Genomic DNA, 24,839 nt, shown 5'->3' on the forward strand with positions numbered 1-24,839 from the left:
AACGATATAAACGATCCAAGATGGTTGGTTGTGGTATTGATATTTATTTGCTTGGAACCACCCCCCCCCACGACCCTGACCAGGATCAATGGAAGGATATTTGCCAAATGGGGGATCAAACACAGTCTGTTGCTTCTTCTTTAATCCCTGTACATGCCATGCCCCCGTTCTGAGGGGAGGGGTGGTCACACTGGCGAGTCCTCTGCTTCTTCCGACCGCTGCAGGTCGACCAGGAGGACCAGCAGCTCCAGGCCCCATCCACAGTGACCTCTGTGCGGGTGAAACAGCAGAGACTCCATTATCAAAGGCGGTGTGGGGCTTGAAAGCCCACGGTGGATGGAGCCAATTCAATGACAAACCAATTAACCAATAGGGAGCTAGTAAGAACAGTGAGTGACAGACAGTGCACAGTCATCCAACCAATCGTGAGTTTCAGAGCCAAGTCGCTGTCGTCTATGCTCACCTGTCCTTTGGGTTATCTCACAAGCTTTTCCACTGAAGCCCACTGGACAAACACAGTCACATCTGGTGCCTGTCCAAAACAGAAGGACTCAAATATTACAGTGTAAATCATTAGCTTTATTACGATTTCATTCCGCAAGGCAACAATTCGATATCTGCCAATATTTGAAACGTTAATGTTATATGATACGATTCGATCCAGTAAAATGTGCTCAATAATATATATAAGCTGATTTTCGTAGAATTTCGAATTTCGAAAAATTCATGTTTAATCTTTAATTTTAACAATGGGATTTATTACAAATGTACAAAGTCCTTTAAAAACAGAAAATATTTATTAAATGATTAAACCATATTGTGGCTGTAAGATTTGATATATTGATTGGAATCAATGAATGTTATATACCTATCAAATTTTAATGGTCACTGTTAGATAAATTGCATGACACTTAGAGACAGCTACACTCCTTCCACAAAAGTACAGGATGTGACACCTGAAGACAGGAGTAAAATGAAAAACCCACCAACAAGACAACTTACTGATATGCTCCCTGAAATGCTTACATTTAAAGTGACCCTATGTATATAACCCAGTACTGAAACAGACAGAGGTATTTGTCAGGTACGGGAATAATGGTGTGCTGTACCTTTAAGGACGGCCACTCCGTTGTGGAGGCAGGGGGCGCAGCGACAGGGGCTGACCTCAGCCAGATACTCCATCAAGGCCCGGTTCAGGTTCTTCTTCAGGGTGGGGGCGCTGACAAAATCCTTGGAGGTCACCAGCTCGTACAGGGGCTGCATCTGCACATCCCAAAGGCAGCTTGACAGGATTCACACAGCAGGAGACAACGGGAGACATCAAGTGTCCAGATTTAGAGGCAACACAGGAATGACTCAGGCTACCTTGGTCTGAATGAAGTCTGGGTTCAGGAACACGGACTCCCCCCAGTCCTGCATGATTTCCGGGGTCGGCAGCTGCTTGTAGACCAGCCTGGAAATTGTTTCACTACTTCCCCCCCTTACCACAGCCGCAAAGTCGTCCACGAATTTGCCTCCTTTTTTGTCCTCTGAAAAACATGGGTGACAAAGACCAGACGGCCAAGGAGAGAACTGACTACAAGGATCCCTACAAAAGTCCAGAACTCGCATAACGCCTTGTGACAAAACAAAGGGAAGCCGCTTCCTGGCTTCAAAATCTTGGTCAGTTGCCTGTTGCAGTAAAGGCTGAGATGGACTGTAGGCCATGGGTGGGCGATCTTATCCGCAAAGGGCCGGTGTGTATGCAGGTCTTTGGGATAACCTTTAGGTCAGCTGTTCAAACCCAGGTGAGAGGACTTCAGCCAGTGAGTTCTCTAGTTAGCGATCTGATTAGGAAGTTACAGCGAAAACCCACATACCCAGTGGTCCTTTCTGGATGAGACTGGCCACCCCTGTTTTAGGCTCAATCACTCAGAAGGATTCATTTAAAACACGAACCGATGATTCGCCCATGAGTAACGGCCACGATTCATGAAGAATCAGCAACGCAAGCGAGTCTGAGGAGGACAGTGGGCTCTGGCATCTGGTCAGCAAGGGAGCCCACAGTGAACGAGGCTGTAGCGTCACTGCGGAGAAGACGAGCTGCAGAAGCCCAATGAGGGGGGGCTGAATTCTTACCTCCGACTTCGTTGAGCAGGCTTTTACAGCTGCCCCCCTGCCCCCCTATGGACACGTACACGCCTTTGATCTTGGCGCCCAACTTGACTCCGGCTTGAACACACTTCCTCGTGTCCTCCAAGGTGTATCCTGGGAGATATAAACGCTGGAGGTCAACAGAGGGGGGGGGGGGGGGGTTTGCTGTTTCTGTATCCAAGCTACAGCCACCAGATAAAGGCAGTATCCATTAGCCGGGGTTTCCCAGTTGGATAACTTAAGCCAAATGTGAAAACTGTCCAATAGGAAGAGAGATAAGTGACATTCCTATTGGATAAGTCTCACCATAGGCCTTACTGTTGAACCAATAGGTAAAGACTGCAGCATATGTGGTCACTCCTATGAAATGGTCAGTGTAGTCAACCAGTTAAGGTTGCACTCATCTGATCTGGGTGAGAACTTTTTTATTATTCCGAACATATTTCCAGCCATGAATACTCAATAGTTTCATGTTCTTTTCTTCTTTGCAGATGAATGTAAGGATCTGCTCAAACATGCCATTCTGCCTTTATAAGCTCAGTAGCATCTCATGATTATTACACCTGACCATCTCACCCGATTTCTCCATGTTCTCCTTATTGAACATGATGGAGTACTCATACTCGCCGCCGAGCGTGGCCTCCGTGATGTAATGCGTCCCGTAATCTTCAAACATCTGCCTGTACTCGCCATAACTGTACTCTGAGGGCAGGGCCCTCAACCGCTGGAGGAAGCCGGGGTGCAGGACCAGGTCTTGGGGCTTTAGAGCATAGCGAGCCACCTCCAGCTGGGAATGAGCCAGCAGGTAGTTGTGTTTCTGTGGAGGAAGGGGGGGGGACGGGACGTGGAACAATGTCACCCTCTCTCAACCTCTCGACAGCTTTATAGAATAGTGCTTCCTAATATGGTACCAACAGACAGCAACCTCGGAGAGACCAAAAACATGGTCCAACTGTGGGTCTCCGAGGACCGGATTGGGAAACACTGCCATATAAGCTTAAGGCCTTACGACGGGTAACTGGATTACGGGGGATATCCTGCTTATATATGGCTAAGAAAAGTAGTGCTGAGATCAGTGCTGAGAAAAGTAGTACAGTATCTCTGCCCAGAGGTGGAGATTTCAGGTCCAGAGAGTACAAATCCAGACCAGGATTTTGTTTCAACCAACCAGTTGAGTATAAAAAGTCACAGTCACAGAGTACTCAACTGATTGGTTGAAACAAAATCCTGGTCTGGATTTGTACTCTCTGGACATGAAATCCCCACCTCTGATCTTCACATATTTTTGCTTGGCATATCTGCCAATGATTCTGCACAATCTACCATCATGAGAGTTTCACCAAGTTACACTGTCAAGGTAAGAATCCCTCAGCCTATCAGACTATGGGTCCTTGCACTGTCTCTTGCTCCAACACAGTGACCTAATCCATTCCACTGAATGAAAAACACACCTGTACACAAGTGACTGACGGCACCAGTATTATCGCCTTGGTAACAGCCCAAAAAAACCGAAGGCCTAGTTTCAAGTCATTATCTTCACAAACACCGGCTTTCGGAATTTCCCAGTGAAGTTTTCCTTTGGAGCTGACCGACCCTTAGCCTCCCACCGTAACACCAGCGCTGATACTAAGCAGATCCAATTCAGCCAGGTCACCCAAGGCCAGGGCTGGGTATTACCAACTCACCCACGATACAATACTCATCGTGATACCACCACACAGATTCAATGCACCTGCCAGGCCTACCTATTGTGTTTCCCTACGCTGTCTTAATAGACAATTGCCCTGGCCTGATAGACCTGGCCTGATTGCCCTGGTTTGTTGCACCTTTATATTTAAGGGCTTAGGTCTTGCTGTGCTAGTCGAACCTTAGTTGTTTCTGCTGTTGCTGCCGGCGGCCGTCTGCCCATGAACCAGGTGCCCAGTCAGGCTCCCAGTTTCACCCCTTTTATCTGCTCCATGCCATCCACCCACCCGCCCGCAGTCTCCACCTGCACTCACACCTACACGCCTGTCTCCCTATATGCATGCCTGGAGGTCAGTGACATCATCACAATATTACCAGTGTTCTCCGACGGCCAACCCTCCAACACTGAAATAATGCAACAATTAAAAGGCCGAATTTATTAAACAGGAACAGGAAGAGCCTTTAACTACCAAGGATGAGTCTCTTAAATACAGCTGAAGCTCAATTCAACTCTCAGGTGTATAAACCATGAATTTCTTTGTGCATGTATAAAGTGCTGTTTTTATAATGCAAATGTGAAAATTTTTCAAATATTGAATGAAAAGACTTAACTTCTACGTCAACATTTCAGAGGTACACACTTCCCTGCATTCTTGTACAGCAGTGCACTTAGCACAGGCTACATAAACAGCATATTTTTAATCAGCAAGCATTGAAAAAAGTATGTAAAAGAAAACGTTTGACTCTGCCAGGGTTAAATGACGCTGCAATAAATTAATCGATTCAAAGGTTTAAAATGTCGATGAACAATCGTGTCAACATGAATCGTGATTTAACAAACTGCAGTATAGATATGGCTTCTCCCAAGGCTTCTCATCCCTGGCTTACAGCTACATACTTTCAGTGTAAGTGTGATGCGTCAACAGAGGACTCACCGTGCCAGAGTAGTTGCGTATTATGCTAACATAATTCTTATATTTCTCATCTCTGTAATTAAAGCCCAACTCCATAACTCCCGGTACTTTTATCCCGAATGAAACGCTGGTTTTCGACATGCGCGCTTCCATACTGCGCTCCTCGAAGCGGGAGTAAGAATCGTACACATCCAGAGTGAAATCGTAATCGCCCTTAGTCTGGAATTAAGAAGAGAAGAGACTGACAGTCAGTCTGTGGTCCCGGTTCGTGCAGAAGCACGGCGGCCATTGCATACAACTTGCTCACCTCCACCGTGTAATGTTGCAGGTTGTAGGGTTTCCGGAACCTGGTGTGCTGGATGTAATGAGGTAAACAACTTCCTGCGTAGTAACGGTTGTCAAGGATTGTTCCTTCCAAGCTGCCGCTAAGCACGTTGATCCTATAGGAAGAAGAATACTTGGAAAACCGACTTAATTAATAATGAAACTCTAACCATGATGCCGATGATGTAGCCAGAATAGCGACACATCCACCCACCCGCTGGCGAGGTTTTCGATCCCCCAGTACTCCTCCACCTTCTCTCTGCAGGCCCTGATCACGCTCCTGCAGCCACTCTCGTCCGACCTGTCCCCACAGTCATCGTCCCCGTTACAGAGTAACCGGCGTGGTATGCAGCGCCCTGCAAGCCGTTGGAAGCCACCTTAGATACAGACAGACCTCCCGGGGCGAGGCTCTTGGACAATGCCACCCAGCAGCAAACCGATCGCTCCAAGTCCATGCCCCACTGCCATCACATCAATGAAATCTGTGAACTTATTTGGGATTTTTATAAGTAAAGAGTCAGACTACCATACACTGTCAATCGCTAGGATTAACTCATTTCTCATAGTAACATCACTGATCCCAAACCAGCTTTAACCAGACAGAGAGTGAAATCCAACCTGTCATTAGGGTTCCATGTATTGCTAAGGATTATAGTGTTCCACAGGTTTCAACAAGTTAAATTTAAAACTTTTTAAATTATGAATGTAATTTTAGACCTATTTCATGTCCATACTGACAAAAAAGTATGAAGGAAATGAAGGAAACTCAAAGTCCCAGAATTACTTGCAAAGTAAATTAATATATTCACATTCAACATGAACATTCGGCTATTTTTTTTGTTTCTTTGTTGTTTTTGATGAGAGGAGATGCCACGTCTGCGACACACTATCTGGGTTTGCTGAGACATTCTGACCAGGTTACACTATTTGCGGTTAGCAGGTAGCAGCCCTATCTTAGTTTTGTTGTGTAGTTTTGTAACAGCATGATCAGTATGACTTCATAATTCATAATTTTAAGACCTGTCAAAAATGTACTTAAGACATTTTAAGGCCTAAAATTCAGATTGTTGAGTTTTAGACTTTTTAAGGACCGGGCGGACACCCTGTATTATCAACTCCCATCAGTCAACTCCCTGTGGTGTGAAGGTTTGCAATACAAAGCAGCATCCTGAATTGTGAAGGTGCTGGTTCATTTGTAACGTGCCCACCTCCGCTGGAGATTCAGATGGGTGTGTTTGGCTGGGAATAAGCAGTGAGGCTCTCCCAAAGACCCCCGAATCAGCCAATGTTGCAGGTTCATCAGACAAACGGCTCAGAGTGGTTTATTGGAGGCATGGGCATTCCGACACACCAGGGCCACTTCCTCCATGACCCTGCCTGAACTTGTTCAGGTTGTTGGAGGGGTGGTGTATTTCTGGGCCTGCCAGGCGGAACGGGGGCCTGGAGTGGATCGGGCAGCAACGGTACCGGTGGTGACGCAGACGAAGCCTTCGCATGAGGGACTGTCCCGACAGCTCAGTCGAGACGGGGGGTCACAGGGCTCCTCCTCTCGCCCGCGGAAGTGGCAGGGCTCTCCTCCGAACTGTGATGGCTGCACCAGAGTCGCGTACCGGTACTGGAGAAGGAAAGGAATGCTGGGAGTCAGAGTTCTTTAAGGAGCGATGGGCCATAACTCCTCCGAACCAAGCAGGGAATGTTTGGAAGAAGTTATTCCTGTTATAGGAGGTTCATAAAAGAGAGCAGACTCTGTTTATCCGTTATTGTGACTTGACAGAAGATCAGTACACGTACGAGCAATCAGTTGAACGATTCCAACATACTTTGTCACAGCTGTAAGGATTTTTCATCTACGTTTTTTTAGCAAAAAGCCTCATTTATGGCTCAGTGGATGCAATGAAAACAGTGTGTTTGTAACAGGGGGAGTGACCAACAGATTGAGCCCCTGACCCACAGTTACTCCAGGGACTAACTCACCTGGCCTTCTCCAATTGTATGTCATTTTTAATAAAAGCATCTACTAATATGTGTATAATTTATAATTTTCAACAAATAATAATTTTTCAAGGCGCATACAAACTGTGGGGGGTGGGGGAGGGTGGTGGAGTCCCCCCAATAAACAGATCTTTGCAGTTAAACTATTGTCTCTCCCAGTATGACACTCTCTCCTACGCCCTTGAGACAGACAGGGAGGGGGTGTGGTCAGTTTGGTGTGATGTCGTTATGCCACGCCCATTTCACATGCTCACCCTTTTCTTCTGGCAGACGTCGCATCGCGTCCATGGAGACCAGGGCGACAGGGCGCAGTCGAGCGGCTGCACTGCTCCCGATTCCACTCCGGCAGAGTGACTGGGGTTAGCAGGCAGAGTTGCAGGGTTACCAGGGAAACTCAGAACTGGTCAGTGATGATTCACATCTTTGACGGGCGAATGAAAATAAAGCCGGAATTATGCACAGGCTAAAATGGTCTGTAGTCCTGGGCATTGAGTTGTATGGGGACCTAAAATTCTTTATGGTTGTTGCAGCATGATTTTATGCTGTAGGTAGGGCCCCAACAATAACTTAATCCCAGAGGCCCCAACAATAACTTAATCCCAGAGGCCCCAACAATAACTTAAATTCGATCCAAGCATTAACATAACTAGGCGCAACATGAAAACCATAATCTGTATCACATAAGATTTCATAGACTATTGCTGAATCTATCCAGGGTAGATTTTTTTGTACTTAGAGGCCCCTGTGAAGTACTGGGCCCCCTGACCCTGCTGGGGGACCCATGGCTCACTGATAACCCTGGGCCTGGTTTGTCTAAATATCATGTCTTTGAAAAGCTAGGAAAAACCCACATGAACATGCACACTCCACACTCACAGAGGCAGTGCTGGGAAGCGAACACACAACCTTGGAGAACGTGGGAAAATGGCGTCTGAATAGTCACCAAGAGTCTCCATACACCATACAGGATGAGCGTATAATACACTAACCTTATACCGAAATAAGAGCGCTCACAAACTGCGAAACCGTCTAAATTACTGTTATGTGAAATCGGTTAAATACGAACATGGTATTCAGTAAAATGTACCAAAATTACTTTTTTTTTTTTTTTTTAAAAAAAAAGAGAACCACAGCAAATAATCTCGAGAATCACTGAAGCTTCTGGGAAATTTTCATGGAGAGTAGGCCTGCCATAGTAATTAGGCCTACATTACGAAGTATCGTACAACAGAATGAACAGGTTTTCAGAAGGTGAATTCCAGTCTTTTTTTTCTTTTTTTTTTAAAAAAACAAAACAACAATAATCATGTTAATTGGGTTCATATGGGATAATCATTATGGTGCAAAGGGATTTAGCCTTTACAAGCGTATTATATTTGTTTTTATGTCTTATTTTGCTTTTGAAATAATTTCACCTAAATTTACATCTTTGAAAATTAAAATGGTTATCTGTGGATATGTAACTATAATCAACGCACGAGTTCAACGGCCTAAAACAAACTAAAGGCTTATTTTAATAACTAAGTACCTGTATGCTGCAATTTATTCTAGTTTTTCCCGACGTTTAAAAGCGGACGTGAATAGAAAAAAAAATCAACCAACATGCCATAGATCTTCCAATGAACAAACAGCACCATTAGCGTAGTTTAAAAACACGGCTTCGTACATTTGATTAAAAACTCTTTTGAATAATTAAAAACCAAGGCAAAATATACTGAAGGCTATAAATCTCATTTTAAATGTTTTCGCTCCGTTGCACTGGGGCGAAAGGTTAAACAAAGACTGAAAACTGTAATCACTCACCAAAGAACATAGAGAAAGAGGGTTGAGATTAAGAAGAAGACGTTCATAGTTGCAGGGGAGTCCAGCGTGAGCAAAGGTACTGTGTACTTAACAGTGCACAACCAGAAATCGATCAGTATTTAAAGCAGGGGTTCACAATCTTTTTATCAAAGGTCCGCGTCAGATTTTTATTCAAAATCCGGGTCAATTTTCAATAACAAAACAGCATTTCATGAACTTTAAAGGATCAACAATAACCTTCGACGTAGACATTAATGTACAACAAAAAACGGGAACTTCTTAACACTCGCTGATCGTTTCGACTCAATGTCCTTCGGGCGGGGGGCTGGGTCCAGATTAACTTGCGGTTCGGTCCGCATCTGCACCGAACTCCTCCACTCTTCTTTGGGTGCACGACCAGTCTATGGGGTGGGAAGCGTCCGTAGCTACGTGTGGGAAAAATCAGTCTTGTTAGGTTAAAGTAGACAAACACAGTTATTTATTTTCTTTATCGCTGACAGAACATTCGGCTCCAGCGCAGTTTACCTGGAGAGTTTGCACTTCGGAAAAGCATCGTTCCGCAGAACACGATAGTAACGGACCGATGGGGGTCCTTCCTTGCTCTAATTTCCAGGGGACCCCCCCCCCCCAGCAAGAACTCTGCACTCTGCACCCAAAATCACAGACACACGAGTCTCTATCATGCCTTGACTATCGGATCAGGAGCCCCAAGATCTCCTTCTCCTTGGAGTCCTACTTTCTGTCATACCGATTATTTTTTTAATTGTTTAACCGTTTAAGGATTGCGAAGTTCGGGGCTTTTCATCACAGGGTGGCTCTTCTTCGATACATCCTGGCCCTATGAACCCTGATCAGGATATGGGACTAGAAGATGGATCGATGCAGAATCCTGAGACAAAATATAATCGCAACACACAGCTTCATTTAGGAAATGTTTATTTGTGACGTTATTACATGGCGGGATACATAAATCCAAAAAAACCCCTTAAAAATCACTTTAGAATGTTTTCATAAAGAAAGATCAGTTTACATTAACAAAGTGATAATCTGAGGTAAGGTTAACATCTCTGAAGAGAGGTCTCCTCATTTTCTGATGTAATTAATTTAGCTGGAAAATGATTTTTAAATTAAGACTCTGGCTGTAGAGAAGCAGCAGAGGACAGAAGTGTCAATGAAGAGGACAGGAATTGATAATCAAATTAGTCGGACACACTGACACTAATTAGCAATGAAACAAACTAATATTTTTAGGAGAAGGCTCAGATGGGTGGACGTCAGGAGAAAACGACTGGTCTGGAGAAACCCAGTTCAACCATGACATTATAAACCCGTCACCAGGTGGACAGGGTGTCCCCTAGTTAATCGATCTGCATGTGGGGGTGAGGGACTTACAGAGATACACAGAGTGGTGTGTGAGAACCTCCCCCTACCCCCGCAAAAATTTAGCACCATCCTTGAATCCTTTGTAGTCACCCACTAAAGCAGATACATCATCTGACCGCAGAGGCTAAGCGACAGCATATGTAACCCTATGGTACACCCCCCACCCTGCAAAGAGTGCATATTGGAGAGAGAGACCCCCCTACCCAGCCATCTGAAGACATGTCGCATGATCGGACTGCGCTTTGCAACTCCCTCAAGTTACCCTGAAGGCCTCATCCCATCGCCCAGATAAATCACACCGCCGGTCGACATTCCTGGACACCCATCATATGTTTTTTGTCCATCCCCCCCCAGGAGTAAACTGAGGTCGGCGGCGAAGGTGGCCATTTTAAGCCAGCATTCCAGAGATGAGAAGTGAAGTGGAAAGCTGGTGGCTGAGGAGGGGGCAGGTGGGAGAGGTGGTGAGGTTCCTCAGTCTTCGCTTAATCATGTCTGTTTTATGGCACAGAAGTTAGGGGAAGAACACGTAATATTTACAAAATAAATCTTGCAAAGAAATGTCCTCATTTGTAGTCCTTAAAGCAACGTACACCCCAAAAACACTAGACCTTGATGGCATGATTGGCTTAGAAAATAAAAATTTCATCTTAATTAATCTTTTTCGATCAGTGTTGTACAAAAGCTATAGAGACTAAACAAGTCAGTCGGTGAATCGGTTTGGCAACGTCCACGCCTCTGAGAGTCCGGGACCTCCCCACGTCCCTGCTGGGGGTCCTCGCTCAGAGAGAAGTCTGGCAAAGCTTCCCCCTCGTGCCTTCAGTCTGGGGGTCGAAGGGAGCGGCTTCGTCTGCATAGCACACGGGCAGCGGATATTCGGCAGAGAGAATGGAGGATAAAGAGGAAGGCGAGGAAAGCGGGTGTTTCAGGAACCTCCTGGAAAATGCCTGCACTGGGTGCCAGACGGGCTTCGGGCATATGGTCTCCTGCGAAGGCCGGGGGTCGGACCCTGAGCTGGAGGGGAAATCCTGCTGGAGGAGTGCCACCTGCAAGGCCGGCCCGATTTCAGGTCGGGACAGAGTCAGCATGATAGACAGAAACGAGAGTGCTGGGGGAGCCGGTATGTGGTGGTGGGAGGGGAGGGGAACCAGTAGCCCCTCATGACCTAGGACTCCCTCTGAGAAGATAGCTTGGGGAAACAGAGGAATGGATCATGCTGGGGGGCTGGTGCTGTGGTCAGGGAGGTGGGACCCAGCCCCCAGCCCGAGTGCCCTCTCTCTCGCTCTCTCTCTCTCTCTCACTCTCTCATGCACACACACACACACACAGTCTCCCCGGCGACTGCGGGACCCGGTGGGCTTATGCAGACTCCTCCTCACTCCTTCGCTTGCTCAGCATTGGCACGTGGGCATCTCCTCCCCTGCAGGTAGAGAACGGCTCATTAACACCCACCTTCCAGAAGGTAAGCCCCCAATAACCCGGGTGGATTAGAACAGGGAGGAGAGTCGGTGTTTGAATAAGTCATATGTCTCAGAAAAAGCCCCTCAGGGTAGCTGAGAGAAGCCAGAGTAGTTGTTGTAAGGAATTCAGATGCTCTGCACTTTAAACTTAAGTTAGTGTAACATCTAGGCAGGTCATGAGTGTAAGTCAACAGCCATGTATCCATGAGCACTTAGAATTCATTTTTACAAGCGGAACTGTTTAGTCCTTTGACCAAAGTGACTTCCTTCAAGGACACGGAAGAGCAAAACTGCTCTTGTAGTAACAGACGCTCAACACTCTTGTGGAAGGATGACGGAGTAATGAGGCCGTGGGAATTTCATGTGATACTCAAAGGAATGATTGAGGAAGAACACGGTAAATTCCGATTGGCTTTTCTCGAATGGTGGCTTTCCAAACAGCCACCCAAGCACAAGATTGTAACCCTACTGTTGAGAGCATTTACATATTATATATATATATATATATATATATATATATATATATATATATATATATATATATATATAGTGTCAAGACATGCTTTATGTACTACTGGCAGCTGATTTGACGCCACAGCAAAAATTAATGCACCATGTAACATGGCCAGCAGATGGCAGAAGCGTGCTTCACACAAAACAATGACATGACATATTTGTCTAGCGGGGAGTGGGGGGGGGGGGGTGACACTGAGTCATGTATGTGTACCACCCGCAGGCATGTGAGGATGGGGGTGAGGATTTATTTGTGTGGAATGCAGAGAGCCCGTCGCCATTGTGACCTCAATATAAAACACCTGACAAGCCTCATTCGGAAACGGCGTGTTGTATGGAGACGGAGATGAGCGCTGGCTTTGAAAACTCAAAAGAGAGGTTCGGAGACTGGAATTGACTGCTAAATATATGCAGCAATATATGGTTGAAATGTGGCACGGTGACCTTTTCCTGCCTGTTGGCATGCAACCACAGGGATATGTTGGGTATCTAGAGAGAGCGGAAGATGTGGCCAAGAGAGAGAGGCGCCCTCACTGATGGTCAGCAAGGAGATGCCACCCTGGCTCACTCGTGGCGCTTTTCCACTGGCATACAGGAACCAGGCCGCACCTGAGCTGTACCCCAAATAGACACTAGTTACAGCACGGTTCCAGCTCGGTTCGGTTTTCCACTGCAGAAGGGTCAGCTCGGTAAAGGCGCTGCAGGGTTTGGAGAGCAACAGTGACGTAAAACCGAAGAAACACTTATTTACTGTTTTTGCTGTGTACATCATAATTTACTATGTGCTAATTTCTGCTAACATGTCTGCGAGAATCACCATCTTACTTTAGCATCAAAGACTTATTCATCCAGACGAAATTATCATTCGCTTGTGTAAATTTGCTTTACGGATCCATTCCGTTCAGCTGTTTTATAGTGATTTTTCAAGCAGGTGGTTGGAAATTTTCAAGTTTCGAGTTATCAGGAATGCATACGTTACAATGTGCGATACTGCTAATCCATGCATATTGATGCAGGTCACCGGTTCTTTCTTGCTCTGTGCATTTTGACCAATAAGATGGTGGTGACACAACCAGCTTGGTCTTTTTCACACTCTGGGCCCTGCTAGTAAACAGGGTCCTGTCAGCGCAGGTACAGGTAGGCTGCAGCTTGCATAATTTACAATGGAAAACCGGTTCCTTCTGGTTCGACTAGGTTCTCGGTGGCAGTGGAAAAGCACCATTTGAGTCAAACCTTCAGCCCGAGTCTGCTGCAGTGGGGGGGACAGGAGGGAGGGGGACAGGAACCAATCCTACTGGTCCATATGGTGTCAGGACAGGAATGTAAGTGTTGAAATGTGATGCCATTGTGACGCAGGTCACTCCCAGGAATCCCATAAGGAGGGGACTTCATGGCACCCATCCAGCAGCCCTGGCGTACGTGTCACACTGAACCCCCCCCCATCTACAAGCCTGAGCTGACTCACGTCCAGAAGCGCTCTGCGTCTCCCTCCCCCTGCATCCCCTACCCAATGGCGACATGACACATCATATGGGTGCGACCAGCATCTCCAGTGCCATGTGACCCCATGAGGGGTGAAGTCAAACTCAAAAGAGACCCGATAGCCAGTGAGAGTCTGTGGAGATCTACTCACGGCAGGGACAGCCCTGTTCAGGATCCAGGGACAAAATGGCGGAAAAGCCATCACAGCCTCCCTCTGCGATGAAATATGCGACCAAGGCCTCCAAAAATCGGAGCGATTTTAATTACAAGCAGCTTCAAAAACGCACGCCGAGGGACGGGCATGCTCCATGGCGTGAGCTGTAATAGAGTGGCTCTGCTAGAGCGCGTAATTATTTAAGCGTGTAATCCGCAGTCATCGTCGGCGACATGACAAGGCCAGCGACGAGCGGGAGGCGTGCAGAGGAACATGACAGGACCCTGACAGCAAGGGACGGCCCATTTTCAGCTGCGACACATTCTTTAAATAACCACAACTGGGGTTAGCCAAGTGGTGCTAGCTACTTAGCGTTAGCCGTGCAGTACAACCATATAGCCTTGGTCACGCATCACTAGCTGCTTAGCCATGAGCGCTAGCCACATAGACTTGGCTACATAGTACTAGCCACACTGCCTTGGCCATAGTGCTAGCCACGTTGTCACATAACACTAGCCACATGGTCTTGGCCATATAGCATTAGTCATTAACGCTAGTCAGATAGTCATGTTGTGCTATCCATATGGCCACATAAAGCTAGCCACATAGCATTAGCATTGCCACACTCCAGTCTCTGTTGCCTTATAATCTCTGCGCGAGGGATGGACGCGGTCATTGCGGACACATCGTGTCATCTGTATTCATGACGTATCCAAGGGCGGGGGCTGAAGGTCCATCGCTCATCTGTACATAACGGCTAAATACCAAGAACACTACATCCAACTCTCTAATTGGATTTGCTTCAGAATTCCATTTTGGCTCAAAGCCATTCAGTTACAGGAATTTATTGGGAGTCGCGGGGAAGAAAAAAAGGTTTTTTTAGTGAAAGGGCTCAATAAAATAAACTTGGTACAGCAGCTATTGGCTTAATACATTCATGAATCCCCACTGCAAGTCACTTGGAAACACCCACCTGCCTGTGGTAGGCTGGGCAGAGCAAAGGGGGCCAATGAATGGCAAGACGCCGACTGACATGTACTCATGGGACGTACCACACAGGCAGGGGGAGGGGTGCAGGGTGAGAGAAATGGCAGTAGACAGCTAGGGGTCAATTGAAGGGGTTCAGCTGAGGGATCTGGGAGGAAGAAATAGACAAAGGAAGAAGATGGACACCCACCTAGCTGCCATCCTGTGGACTGGGCGGCTCGCAGGGGGGATCACAGGGGGGTTCAGCAGGGGGCGACTGTGAGTCGCTGGCCTGGAGGGAGGAGAAAGGGGGGCAGAGCTGACGAGAGGGACAAAATCCGCAGAGAGGAGATGAGAGGGAAGCAGAGGATGATGAGAATATTCTGTATAACAGCAGAGACCCCTGAAGGGAATCCCTGTCAATGATGCACTTTCACTTCAGCCAGCTGATATTTCAACCCAAAGGTCCAACAGGAAAACCCCCTGTGGGACTTGAGCTCACAACCTTCCGGCAATGAATCTATAACTTTCATAGCTATACAACACAGAGCCCCAGGGAGCGTAGCGATTAAGGAGTTATGATTTTCCAGCCAACCTAGTCATTTTTCCCCACAGACTGCCTGCAGCATCTATAAACCAGCGTGGTACTGAGGTCCCTGCAGAACCTGGCGGATGGCACCGTACCACGTGTGAGAGGGTCCATGCTCTCCATCGTAAGGAAACGCAGTGCTGACACCATCACTGACCCCTCACATCACTGATCCACCACCTGGTCCGAAGACTCATTTCCGCAAAGTACTACAGGTCCTTCGAAGCCTGTTGTACATCTGACGGTCTTTCCCAGAGTTCTACTGGTCAACCCTGGACACCCCCCCCCCAATACTCACAGTCTTTTAACTCCAATTTTAAGCTGGATGTTGTTTGATTCACTGGTTTAATTATCTGTGGATGTTTCCTTTGCTTATCGAACATACTGAGCAGAATAAGTCGGCGTCCATGCTGACGCATTTGGTGATGAAGTCTTGGTCTGAAGCTGACATGCTGGTCGGTTGAGTACAACTATCTCCTGTGGTTGTGGTGCAGCAATTTGGTGCCGCTGATGTGGAACAGGTCAGGGCTGCTGGCTCTCCTCTCCTCCGCTCAGAAAGAAGCCACAGATTGACTGGCGCCACCACAGTCTTACAGGCTGTCAGCTTCCCGGGTCGGAGGCTGACACTGTGTGCCTCGTCACGCCAGTCAGTATGTCCCTGTACTGGTCATATGGCAGAAGTGGGATCACAGATCATCGGCCGACCGTGTTATGAATCAAATAAAAAACACAGACGCTCCTCTACTTACGAATGAGTTACGTTCCGAACGGCCGTTCGTGACTTGACATGTTCGTAAGTCGTTATTCATCATCATTTTAAGGGTATACGCAAGTACAAAGAACTAGGATGCTGGGAGTTTGCACGCTACGCTGCTGCGCGGCAGGAGTAGCGGCCAGAAGTTGTACTAGGCGGAAAAATTGATGTTGTGGTCAGGAAACGGAAGCCCAGTGAACACAAACTGGACTTACAGTGCTCTTCGTTCGTATGTTTGAAAGTTCGTAAGTAGAGGAGCGTCTGTATATAAGATCAGCAGAGAAAATGCTTGTATAAATCTCAAGATTTCTGGGAGCATGCGGGTGCTCCTGTGGTAGTGATCCAAAGCGAACCTTTATTTTAACCTGAACTGCAGGGGGTGTAGATGTTATGGACAAAGATTTGTGTTTCTTTCTAATGGGGGTGCAGATTATGGCTCAGCGGGTTAGGATACTCCTGCCTGTAACTGGAGAGCTGCCAGTTTGATTCCCAACTCGGCACAGAGATCTCACCGGGGCATTTCATTTTAACCCCCAACTTCTCCAGGGTCTAACCCTACTTCCATCTGTAGGCCATTCTGCATATTGGCTTCTTGTGGAACCTGTCAGCAAACCAGAAAACGATCCAGGGTGGTACCCTAAAGTCGCTTTGGAAGAGAGGGTCTGCTGAATGCCGAAGGCATCGGAACACGAACGGGGGTGGTAGTGGAATAATGAAAGAGGCACGCGAGGAGGGGGGAGAGTCAGCGATGCGAATGAAGGCGGCGCGCAGAGGTGGGGTCCGACTCTCACTCACGGCCCCGTTAATCGATGCGACCGGCTCCCACCTTCCGGTTCAGCGCTTGAGCGCTTGGACTGTAGAGGAGAGCGAGTGAGAGAGCAGCTTTAAAAGAGCGCATGGAAAATTACCCCCAAAATGCGTCCATCTGTTTGCTGTCTCGCTGTATTGCCAGCCTGTTGTATTTTGTTGCGTTAAGGGAAAAAAAAAACTAATTTCAGGGTTTATTTGGGCAGAAGCTGTTGACAGTGCTCTGACATTTCCTCCCGGACAGTTTTCCCGCTTTGTCTCTCTAATGAAGGCGATGGTGCCTGAGCACGGTAATAGCCACCTCCGCGGCCCCGCTGACAAGTCGCCGAGAGCTAAACTCCGGGAACGCCGTCTCTGGGCGAGTGCGGGGGATACATGGCTAGAAGTAAATGGTTCTGGAAACTTCCTGCAAGCCTGTGCTGACTCACCCACTGCATGAAAACCCCAGGATTCTGGCATGGGGACCCAGAGAAGTAGGAAATCAACTTTAGCTGTTCATTTTCATTTAATCTTTGAATTGTTTCTCTACACAAAATTTTCAGCCCTTATGGTAGAAGTCCCGCTCAAGAAGGGGTGGAGACCGTATTGGCCATGCCTCCTAGACCAGCAGCCAATCAGGGACGAGAGAAGCCATCTTCCAGACCGGTGTGAGATGGACACAACCGGACCGAATCACACTTTAGGCCACATATGCAGGAGAGCCGTGATTTATGGACGTCCCTTAACGTTCATATATCTACTAATTAATAACGCTAATGATCCCGCTGGTGACGCAGCAGGCTAATTTAACGCACTGCTGGCTCCCCAGTCGGTCAGCCTTTGAACAGTCATTGAGAGAGAAATCATCCCTGTCGAGAATAGTGGGCATCGGCTGGGGAGCTGACCACCCCCCCACCCCAGCGGGAATTAAGCAACACGTGTGGGAGGGGCTTGGGCTGCTGGTGACGGGTAATTAGGCCGAGAATCAGACAGTTTGGGTCTGAAACCGAGGTAGGCCATCCTTCGTGCTTATTATTACGATGTTATTGCTGTGTTTTATAACTGTTATGCCAATCGGTAATTAAAACACATTCTCAGGAATACATGGATGAACATGGTTGGCAACCTTCAATTTAAACAGAAGACCCCCTAGAGAAAGGGGAAGTTTATCCACTGGGGATAGACTTGGAATTCCCACATTAGTGGGATTCCCCCGCCCCACACTCACCGCCTGGCGGTCTCCGGCGCGACTGGGACTGCTGTCCGCTTCCCCGCAGGAGTCGTCGGTAGGGGCGTCGCTACCGTGCGAGGTTGATGACTTGGAGGGGGGGCTTTGGCGGGGGGCTGGCGTGGGGGCTGAGGGACATAAGAAAGCAGGGGGGGGGGCGTGTGGTTAAAACAGAGAAACAGCAGCTAACATGTATTCCGAGCTTCTTTTTAGGTGCAAACTCTGGGATTGCATTTACTGCCACTCAGAAACAGGCAGGTCCTTTTCCAGTTCAAATTACTAGGTTAAACGCTTACAACATGCACACTTTGGGCCTGATTTACACGGGACTCTGCTGTTTTATAGAGTATTCGGTGTCTCTGGGTGCTTGCTTTTGTTATATATGGCCTCTCTCTCCTTCATTTGCTCCGTTTCGTTTTAGATTCATTTGGTTTTCATGACAACAATACATGCAGCATCCTTCCCCACCCGGCGATAAGGTTTGGAGACGTTTAGTAACTTGGCAGCCAGTCGATGAGCGGCCGGAAGCCAACGTCTGATACACGATGCGGATGGATTTTTGATGGAATCGGTGATTCGGATGCTCTTTCATTGTTATTAAGATGCTCAATATGTAGATTTTTTTTTGACTTGATTCAGCTTTCTGCCCTACAATCTAAGAACAACATATAGATGCTGTATTTTGTCCCGTAACTAAGAATCACTCTATATTCCCTAGCAGACTTCCTGTCAGCTGACCACAGGTGCAGGAAGTGTTTTCAGATCACGGCGGAAGCTCACGTGAGTTTGTGGAGGGCGTTGTCGAGGTGACGGGTGTCAGGTTCAGCTGCGATATGTCGAAGTCGTCGCAGTCGTCCGTCTCCTGGGCCATGCCCACTCGGCTGAAGTAGCTGGAGAAAGCGTCGGACGTGGCTGCCAGGCAGGGCTGCTCACCCCTGCGGGCAGATGCTGGAGGCGGCTTGGCCATCTGAAAGTCCTTAAACATCTCCTTGCTCATCTTCTGCCGGGAGTGGTCTGCGTGCTGGGGGCTTGTGACAGTCGGGCGCTCACTAGGGGGCACCATCGGTGTTGGCATGGGCGCCAGGCCCTGGAACATGGCGGCCGGCAGGGGGCCCATAGTCTGCGCAGACACAAAGGTGGCGGGAGGGAAGGAGGCCGCCATGGCAGCCCACTGCTGCTGGGTGGTCGGGAACAGGTTAGGCTGCCCCCAGATCATGGGCTGGGCGCCGGGGACAATCTGAGGGACCGGCAGGGGGGGCTGCACCCCGAAAGCCAGCGGGGCCTGGGCACCAAATGGGGGCTGTGCCCACTGGGCCGCCTGGATGGCCCCCATGGTGACGTAACCTGGGGGCAGAAACAGAGCCATGATGGATAAGACCAGTCAAGTGCGGGAAAGCAACCAGTACTGATACCGCGAACTACAGACAAGAGCGGGAAAGCGGCCAGTGCTGATACCGCGAACCACAGACAAGTGCGGGAAAGTGGCCAGTGCTGATACCCCGAACCACAGACAAGTGCGGGAAAGCGGCCAGTGCTGATACCGCGAACTACAGACAAGTGCGGGAAAGCGGCCAGTGCTGATACCGCGAACCACAGACAAGTGCGGGAAAGCGGCCAGTGCTGATACCGCGAACTACAGACAAGCGCGGGAAAGCGACCAGTGCTGATACCGCGAACCACAGACAAGTGCGGGAAAGCGGCCAGTGCTGATACCGCGAACTACAGACAAGTGCGGGAAAGCGGCCAGTGCTGATACCGCTAACCACAGACAAGTGCGGGAAAGCGACCAGTGCTGATACCGCGAACTACAGACAAGTGCGGGAAAGCAACCAGTACTGATACCGCGAACTACAGACAAGTGCGGGAAAGCAACCAGTGCTGATACCGCGAACTACAGACAAGTGTGGGAAAGCAACCAGTACTGATACCGCGAACTACAGACAAGCGCGGGAAAGCAACCAGTACTGATACCGCGAACTACAGACAAGCGCGGGAAAGCAACCAGTACTGATACCGCGAACTACAGACAAGTGCGGGAAAGCAACCAGTACTGATACCGCGAACTACAGACAAGTGCGGGAAAGCGGCCAGTGCTGATACCGCGAACCACGGACAAACAATGTTATTTACATCACAGGGCCATGTTTTCATCGTGCTGTGAGAAATTGCTTGGCAGATTCTATATCCAGACCCAGGTTCCAGCAAGGAGCCGTTGGCACGCTGCATTTACGTGGCTCGGTTTGCTGCACACGGATTCCCTTGGCCCTGACTTTCGGACCCGGGGGTTACGCTGACAGGGGCACCGCCTGCTGGGCCGCGTCTCAGCTCTCAGAGCCCCCCCCGCCTGTTTTCCACGGATTAGCAGCCCATTAGTCTATGTGTGAAGAGTTCAGCTGAGCATTTAAAAACCCCCAGAAGGAGCTGGGGCTTGAATTAAGGGGGGGGGGGGGGGTCACGCCCATTAGAGCAACAAGCTGCCCAAGTGTCATTCCCCTGAGAGCAGCACGGGTCGGCGTGGAAATGAAATCCCCTTAAAGACAGCAGCAGGTTAGGAAACTCCACGCGGGGTGGGGGGGCGGGGGGGGGCGGGGGGGGCTGGAAGGTAACGGGGGGAGCATTTGGAATTAATTCAAGTTCTCACAAATCTGACAGGGAGCAGCGCTTAATATACTCCCAACAAACACGGCGTGTAAACGTCCGATTCAAAGGTAATTCAGCCGAGAGGGTGCTGGGGGGGGGGGGGGGGGGGATCGCATTAATGCACAGCCTGCAGCAGCCAAGTGTCAGATACGGCACGCGAGGCGGGGTTGGGGGTCTGATTTCAATTAAACACGACTATGGTGCAGACGATGCGCCGGGCCCGACTGGGCGGTGTGGGGGGGGGTTACTGCTAAGCTGGGGGTGGGGGGGCTGGGGGCTGCGCTTCACACCTGACACCTGCTACATTATTGCAACAGAGCTTCAATCAAACAGAAAGACAGAGAGTGAAAGCTGGCTCTCCTGTTCCCAGGACCTCAGTTCTCGCCCGCAGCAGGACGGACGGCTTATCAGACCCCTAGCTGACAGGCCTGCCTCTTGGCCCTGTGTCACACACCGCATCCTGCCGTCATTCCTAATCCGTTTATTTGCGCTTGCATCGGTTCAGGAACCTTCAAGGTCCAGCTAACAGTTAAGGTAGCCAGCAACATCTGTGGCGGCCAGACCCACCGGCTTCCTGCTTCACTTTTATTTTTCTTTAATTGCCCTAAATAGATCATCTACATGCTGTGAATCATCCAGCTACAAATAATTTCTGATCTTCCATCACACACGGATTAGGGTTAATGTGTTTCTGTCCATTAGCTTTAATAGATGCAATTTAAAAGTGACATGTTCATCCATCCATCCATCCATCCATCCATACCGCAGGGCCATGGCAGCACAGGGCACCCCATCAGGGGTACACCCTGGATATTAGAAAAAAAATATTAAATATTAGCATTAACTATCCTTGCACATAATAAGCTAAACTGAGACTCTGACTGTAGTATAAGTGCAGTGATTCCTAAGCGGTTAATATTGTCTATTTGTATATAATCTCGGTCATATTGAGATTCATTATATGGATCTGGTTTGGTCCGGGGGGTTTCTCAGTTCTGCAGATTGCTGTGTGTCGGTATTGCAGATCTCAGCCTCCCTCAGTCAATGCTGTTTATAATGCCATAGGGATATCTACAGAACCTTCCGGAAATGGCACCATATGGATGGATACAGTACATAACATCAGCAGAGTGGTTTTACCCAGCGGCATGTGGGCTGCAAGCTTGGCGCTAACCGCTAATCCCCACTGCCTCCTTGTTTGGGTTATACCTGAGGGCACAGAGCCGGGGCTGAAGGGGGCAAAGTGCTCGGAGGGGTGTTGGTGGCTCAAGCTGGGGCCCAGGGTGTTGGCAGGAGAGGCGGGGGTCTGTGGGAGAGAAGCAGAAGGCCTGAGTTGGAGACAGGGGGTGCTGTGTCACACCCAGTCATGCTAGTTGTATTTCTGCCCGCTTATTTCACAGAGCAGCTGGGGTCACAGGTGCCTCAAGACTGATGTGGAATTCCCTGTTTTTTTGGAGTTCTGTGTGAAATAAGATTAGATTCAGCTTGTTTGCTAGGTTTGTTTCATGTTGTTCCCATGCAAATAAAAGAAATAGATATGCAAGCATCAAAACCTGTGCATTGTCAGCATGTTTGAAAAAGAATTGGTACATTATGTAAAAAACTGCAGAAGTGCCAATATTTCTGCCCGAAATTGTGCATCCTTGGTCTCTGACTGCATATCATGGATAAGATAACACTGCTGCAAAGGGAGCACAGGCCCCACGCACCACAGGTGGGGACTTGAGTCAGTGTCTTGCAACTCAAGATTCAAGTCACAAATTTAATGACTTGGGACTTGACTTGGCAAAACTGATGGAAAGACTTGGACTCAATTTGAACTTGAGGGCAAATACTCCAGATTTGGATTTGACTTGGAACCTATAACTTGAGAAGACTTGAGGTTATAGTCTCCCCTCTGGATACCATAACGTCAATTTTATACATGAGATATATAAATATATATTTTAGTGCATATTAATTCTCTGCTGTTTGCATTTTCATTTGGGTGAGTGCAAGGTCTCCTGAGAGATAGTTTGTTAGAAAGATGCATCACTACCCACATATACACAGACGTAAAAACTGTGTGAAGACCACTGTGTGAAGACCACTGTAACAAAGTGAAGACTCTTTTCAACCTATCCCTGTCTATGAAGGACTTAACCTACAACAAACTGGCGGGTTTTTGCTGCAGCAAGTTTTAATCAATAAAGGTAAAAAAAAAACTGCCATTGGTAGGGACTCAAGTTACGTGACTCACAACTCAACAAATTTGATAACTTCTGACTCGACAGCAAAAATGGTGGCCTGACTTGGACTCGAAGGCACATGACTTGCAATGTTTTGACTCAAACTTGTAGTGTTTTGACTCGATACTTTACTCGGACTTGCAATGTTTTGTCTCGATACTTTACTTGAACTTGCCAAGGAGTGACTTGTTACCATCCCTGCTATGCACCAGTGCAGGAGAGAAAGTCAAGACGATGAGAATCATGCATCTATCGGCACAAGACAGAGAGGCGGTCCCACGATGGGTTCTTACCGAAGGGGACGTGACGTCAGGGGGAGTGGACATATCTCCGAAAAGCTCCAGCTGGCTGATATTCTGCAAGGGGACAGAGATTCGGCAGTGAGACGCCAGGAGCGCGACCTGCGACACCTTCAGAACGGTCCGGCCGTGCAGAACGCGGCGCCCAGCCAAACGACCCGCATCCTTGGGCGTAAGCGCTCACCTTGAGCTCGAGGCCGCAGTCGTTCATGCGCGCAAATGAAGCTCACAGTGACAAATCAGAGTGTAAGAAACTTCCAGAACATGAGGAACAGATGACAATGGGATGGCAGGATGGGGGAGGGTTGATGGAATACCTACCCAGAATTTCCCACTGACATCTATAACCACTAACACGGCTGCTATCTCTACACGTCGCTTACTAAAATGATGCTATTATCACCAATTCCCAATGATTATGATTCTTCTACAACTCATGTTTTGAAATCACTGTTACTTAGAAGCAGTGATATAAACGACTACAAACATTGGACTTTCCAGGTTAAGATTCAGATAAATCTATTCGTTAAAGCTAATTTAATTTATCAACCGGGATCATACTTGAATATTGTGACATTCCAAACTTACATGTAGACTGCTACCCCCCTAATATTATCAGATATTTGTTGTTAAGGCAGCCACTTACCCTAATGTACCTGACTAAGGAACAGCCATATTCTGTCCTCATTGAGTTAAAGCATGGATCCATGAGGTAAAGCATGGTACAGATTGTCCATAATAACCTTTCTGTACAATGTGATGGAGCTCCAGCCCAGAAAACAGGAGCCCTGGCTGGTTAGTGTAGGCAGGAGCTTGTCACGGAGAAACTGCACTAGGCTGTGTCACCAATACAGACACAGTAACAGTAGGGGGCACTCTTCTCACAGACTTCACATACTGTAATGTAAGTAAATCAAGTTGTCTGTTTATCACTTAGGCTAATCAATCCATCCGCTGTCGTCATTCTCATGTCTGTATGATTAGACTCCCTGGCCTCTCTCTCCCCGTCCATCAGACATAAGGTTCTCTATCCCTTACCTGGCAGGTCAAGCTAACGTCCTCGTCAATCCACACCAGCGACCCAGTATTCTGTAACAGCAAAGCGTGGTAAGAGGAGTGGGGGGTGGGGGGGATTGTAGGTCTGCTTGGAGTGTGTGGGATAGAGGAGGTGAGGTAAGAACTGGGATTATATGAGGTGAGGGAGAAGGATGGGATGAGGATGGTGCAGAGAATCGGTAAATCAGTCCCCACACTGAACGATCTCTCCTGAACCATTCCGGTTGAGGTACATCACAAACCCAGATTCTGATCCCGAGCCGTAATTCTGCTACTAAATTAGCCCAAAAAAATGAACCATTGAGGGATAATGCAATACATGATGAAAATATGATTCATTAGTCCCGTGAGGGTCTAGGAGAGACGGATCAGGAGCTAGAGTGATCTCATCAATTAAGGAGAAAGACGCAAGCAGAGATCGATCCATGGCAGAAGCTGCTGATCGCAGGTCG

At 48.1% G+C, this 24,839-nt stretch overlaps 3 protein-coding genes across 4 annotated transcripts in view; all 3 read right to left on the reverse strand.

Moving 5' to 3' along the window:
• Positions 1–24,839, reverse strand: part of LOC125716361 (FYN-binding protein 1-like) — a 77,338-nt gene that overhangs the window by 17,208 nt on the left and 35,291 nt on the right. The window lies entirely within an intron of this gene.
• c8b (complement component 8, beta polypeptide) lies at positions 25–9,494 on the reverse strand. 2 transcript variants are annotated; one of them, XM_048988581.1, is made up of 14 exons: positions 9,378–9,494; positions 9,090–9,277; positions 8,853–8,938; positions 7,304–7,403; positions 6,525–6,672; positions 5,272–5,413; positions 5,041–5,173; positions 4,755–4,952; positions 2,710–2,950; positions 2,119–2,247; positions 1,366–1,529; positions 1,110–1,263; positions 464–532; positions 25–270 (listed from the first exon to the last, which is right to left on the reverse strand). In XM_048988581.1, the coding sequence occupies exons 2-14, from the start codon at positions 9,102–9,104 to the stop codon at positions 116–118; spliced, it is 1,734 nt and encodes a 577-aa protein (XP_048844538.1). In that variant the 5' UTR covers positions 9,105–9,277; positions 9,378–9,494; the 3' UTR covers positions 25–115. The 2 variants fall into 2 exon arrangements, with proteins under 2 accessions (XP_048844538.1, XP_048844539.1); XM_048988582.1 differs by having other exon boundaries at positions 8,853–9,277.
• LOC125716364 (disabled homolog 1-like) overlaps positions 9,772–24,839 on the reverse strand; it is a 75,405-nt gene continuing 60,337 nt past the window's right edge. Inside the window, exons 10-16 of the mRNA XM_048988583.1 lie at positions 24,370–24,420; positions 23,326–23,388; positions 22,014–22,110; positions 18,945–19,508; positions 18,165–18,292; positions 15,019–15,099; positions 9,772–11,652 (exon numbers count right to left, since the gene is read on the reverse strand). Coding sequence (XP_048844540.1) covers positions 15,019–15,099; positions 18,165–18,292; positions 18,945–19,508; positions 22,014–22,110; positions 23,326–23,388; positions 24,370–24,420 — 984 coding nt within the window. The 3' untranslated portion in view covers positions 9,772–11,652. The remainder of the gene's footprint in view (positions 11,653–15,018; positions 15,100–18,164; positions 18,293–18,944; positions 19,509–22,013; positions 22,111–23,325; positions 23,389–24,369; positions 24,421–24,839) is intronic.

This window comes from Brienomyrus brachyistius, chromosome 21 (assembly GCF_023856365.1).
Source record: "Brienomyrus brachyistius isolate T26 chromosome 21, BBRACH_0.4, whole genome shotgun sequence".
Lineage (NCBI taxonomy): Eukaryota > Metazoa > Chordata > Actinopteri > Osteoglossiformes > Mormyridae > Brienomyrus > Brienomyrus brachyistius.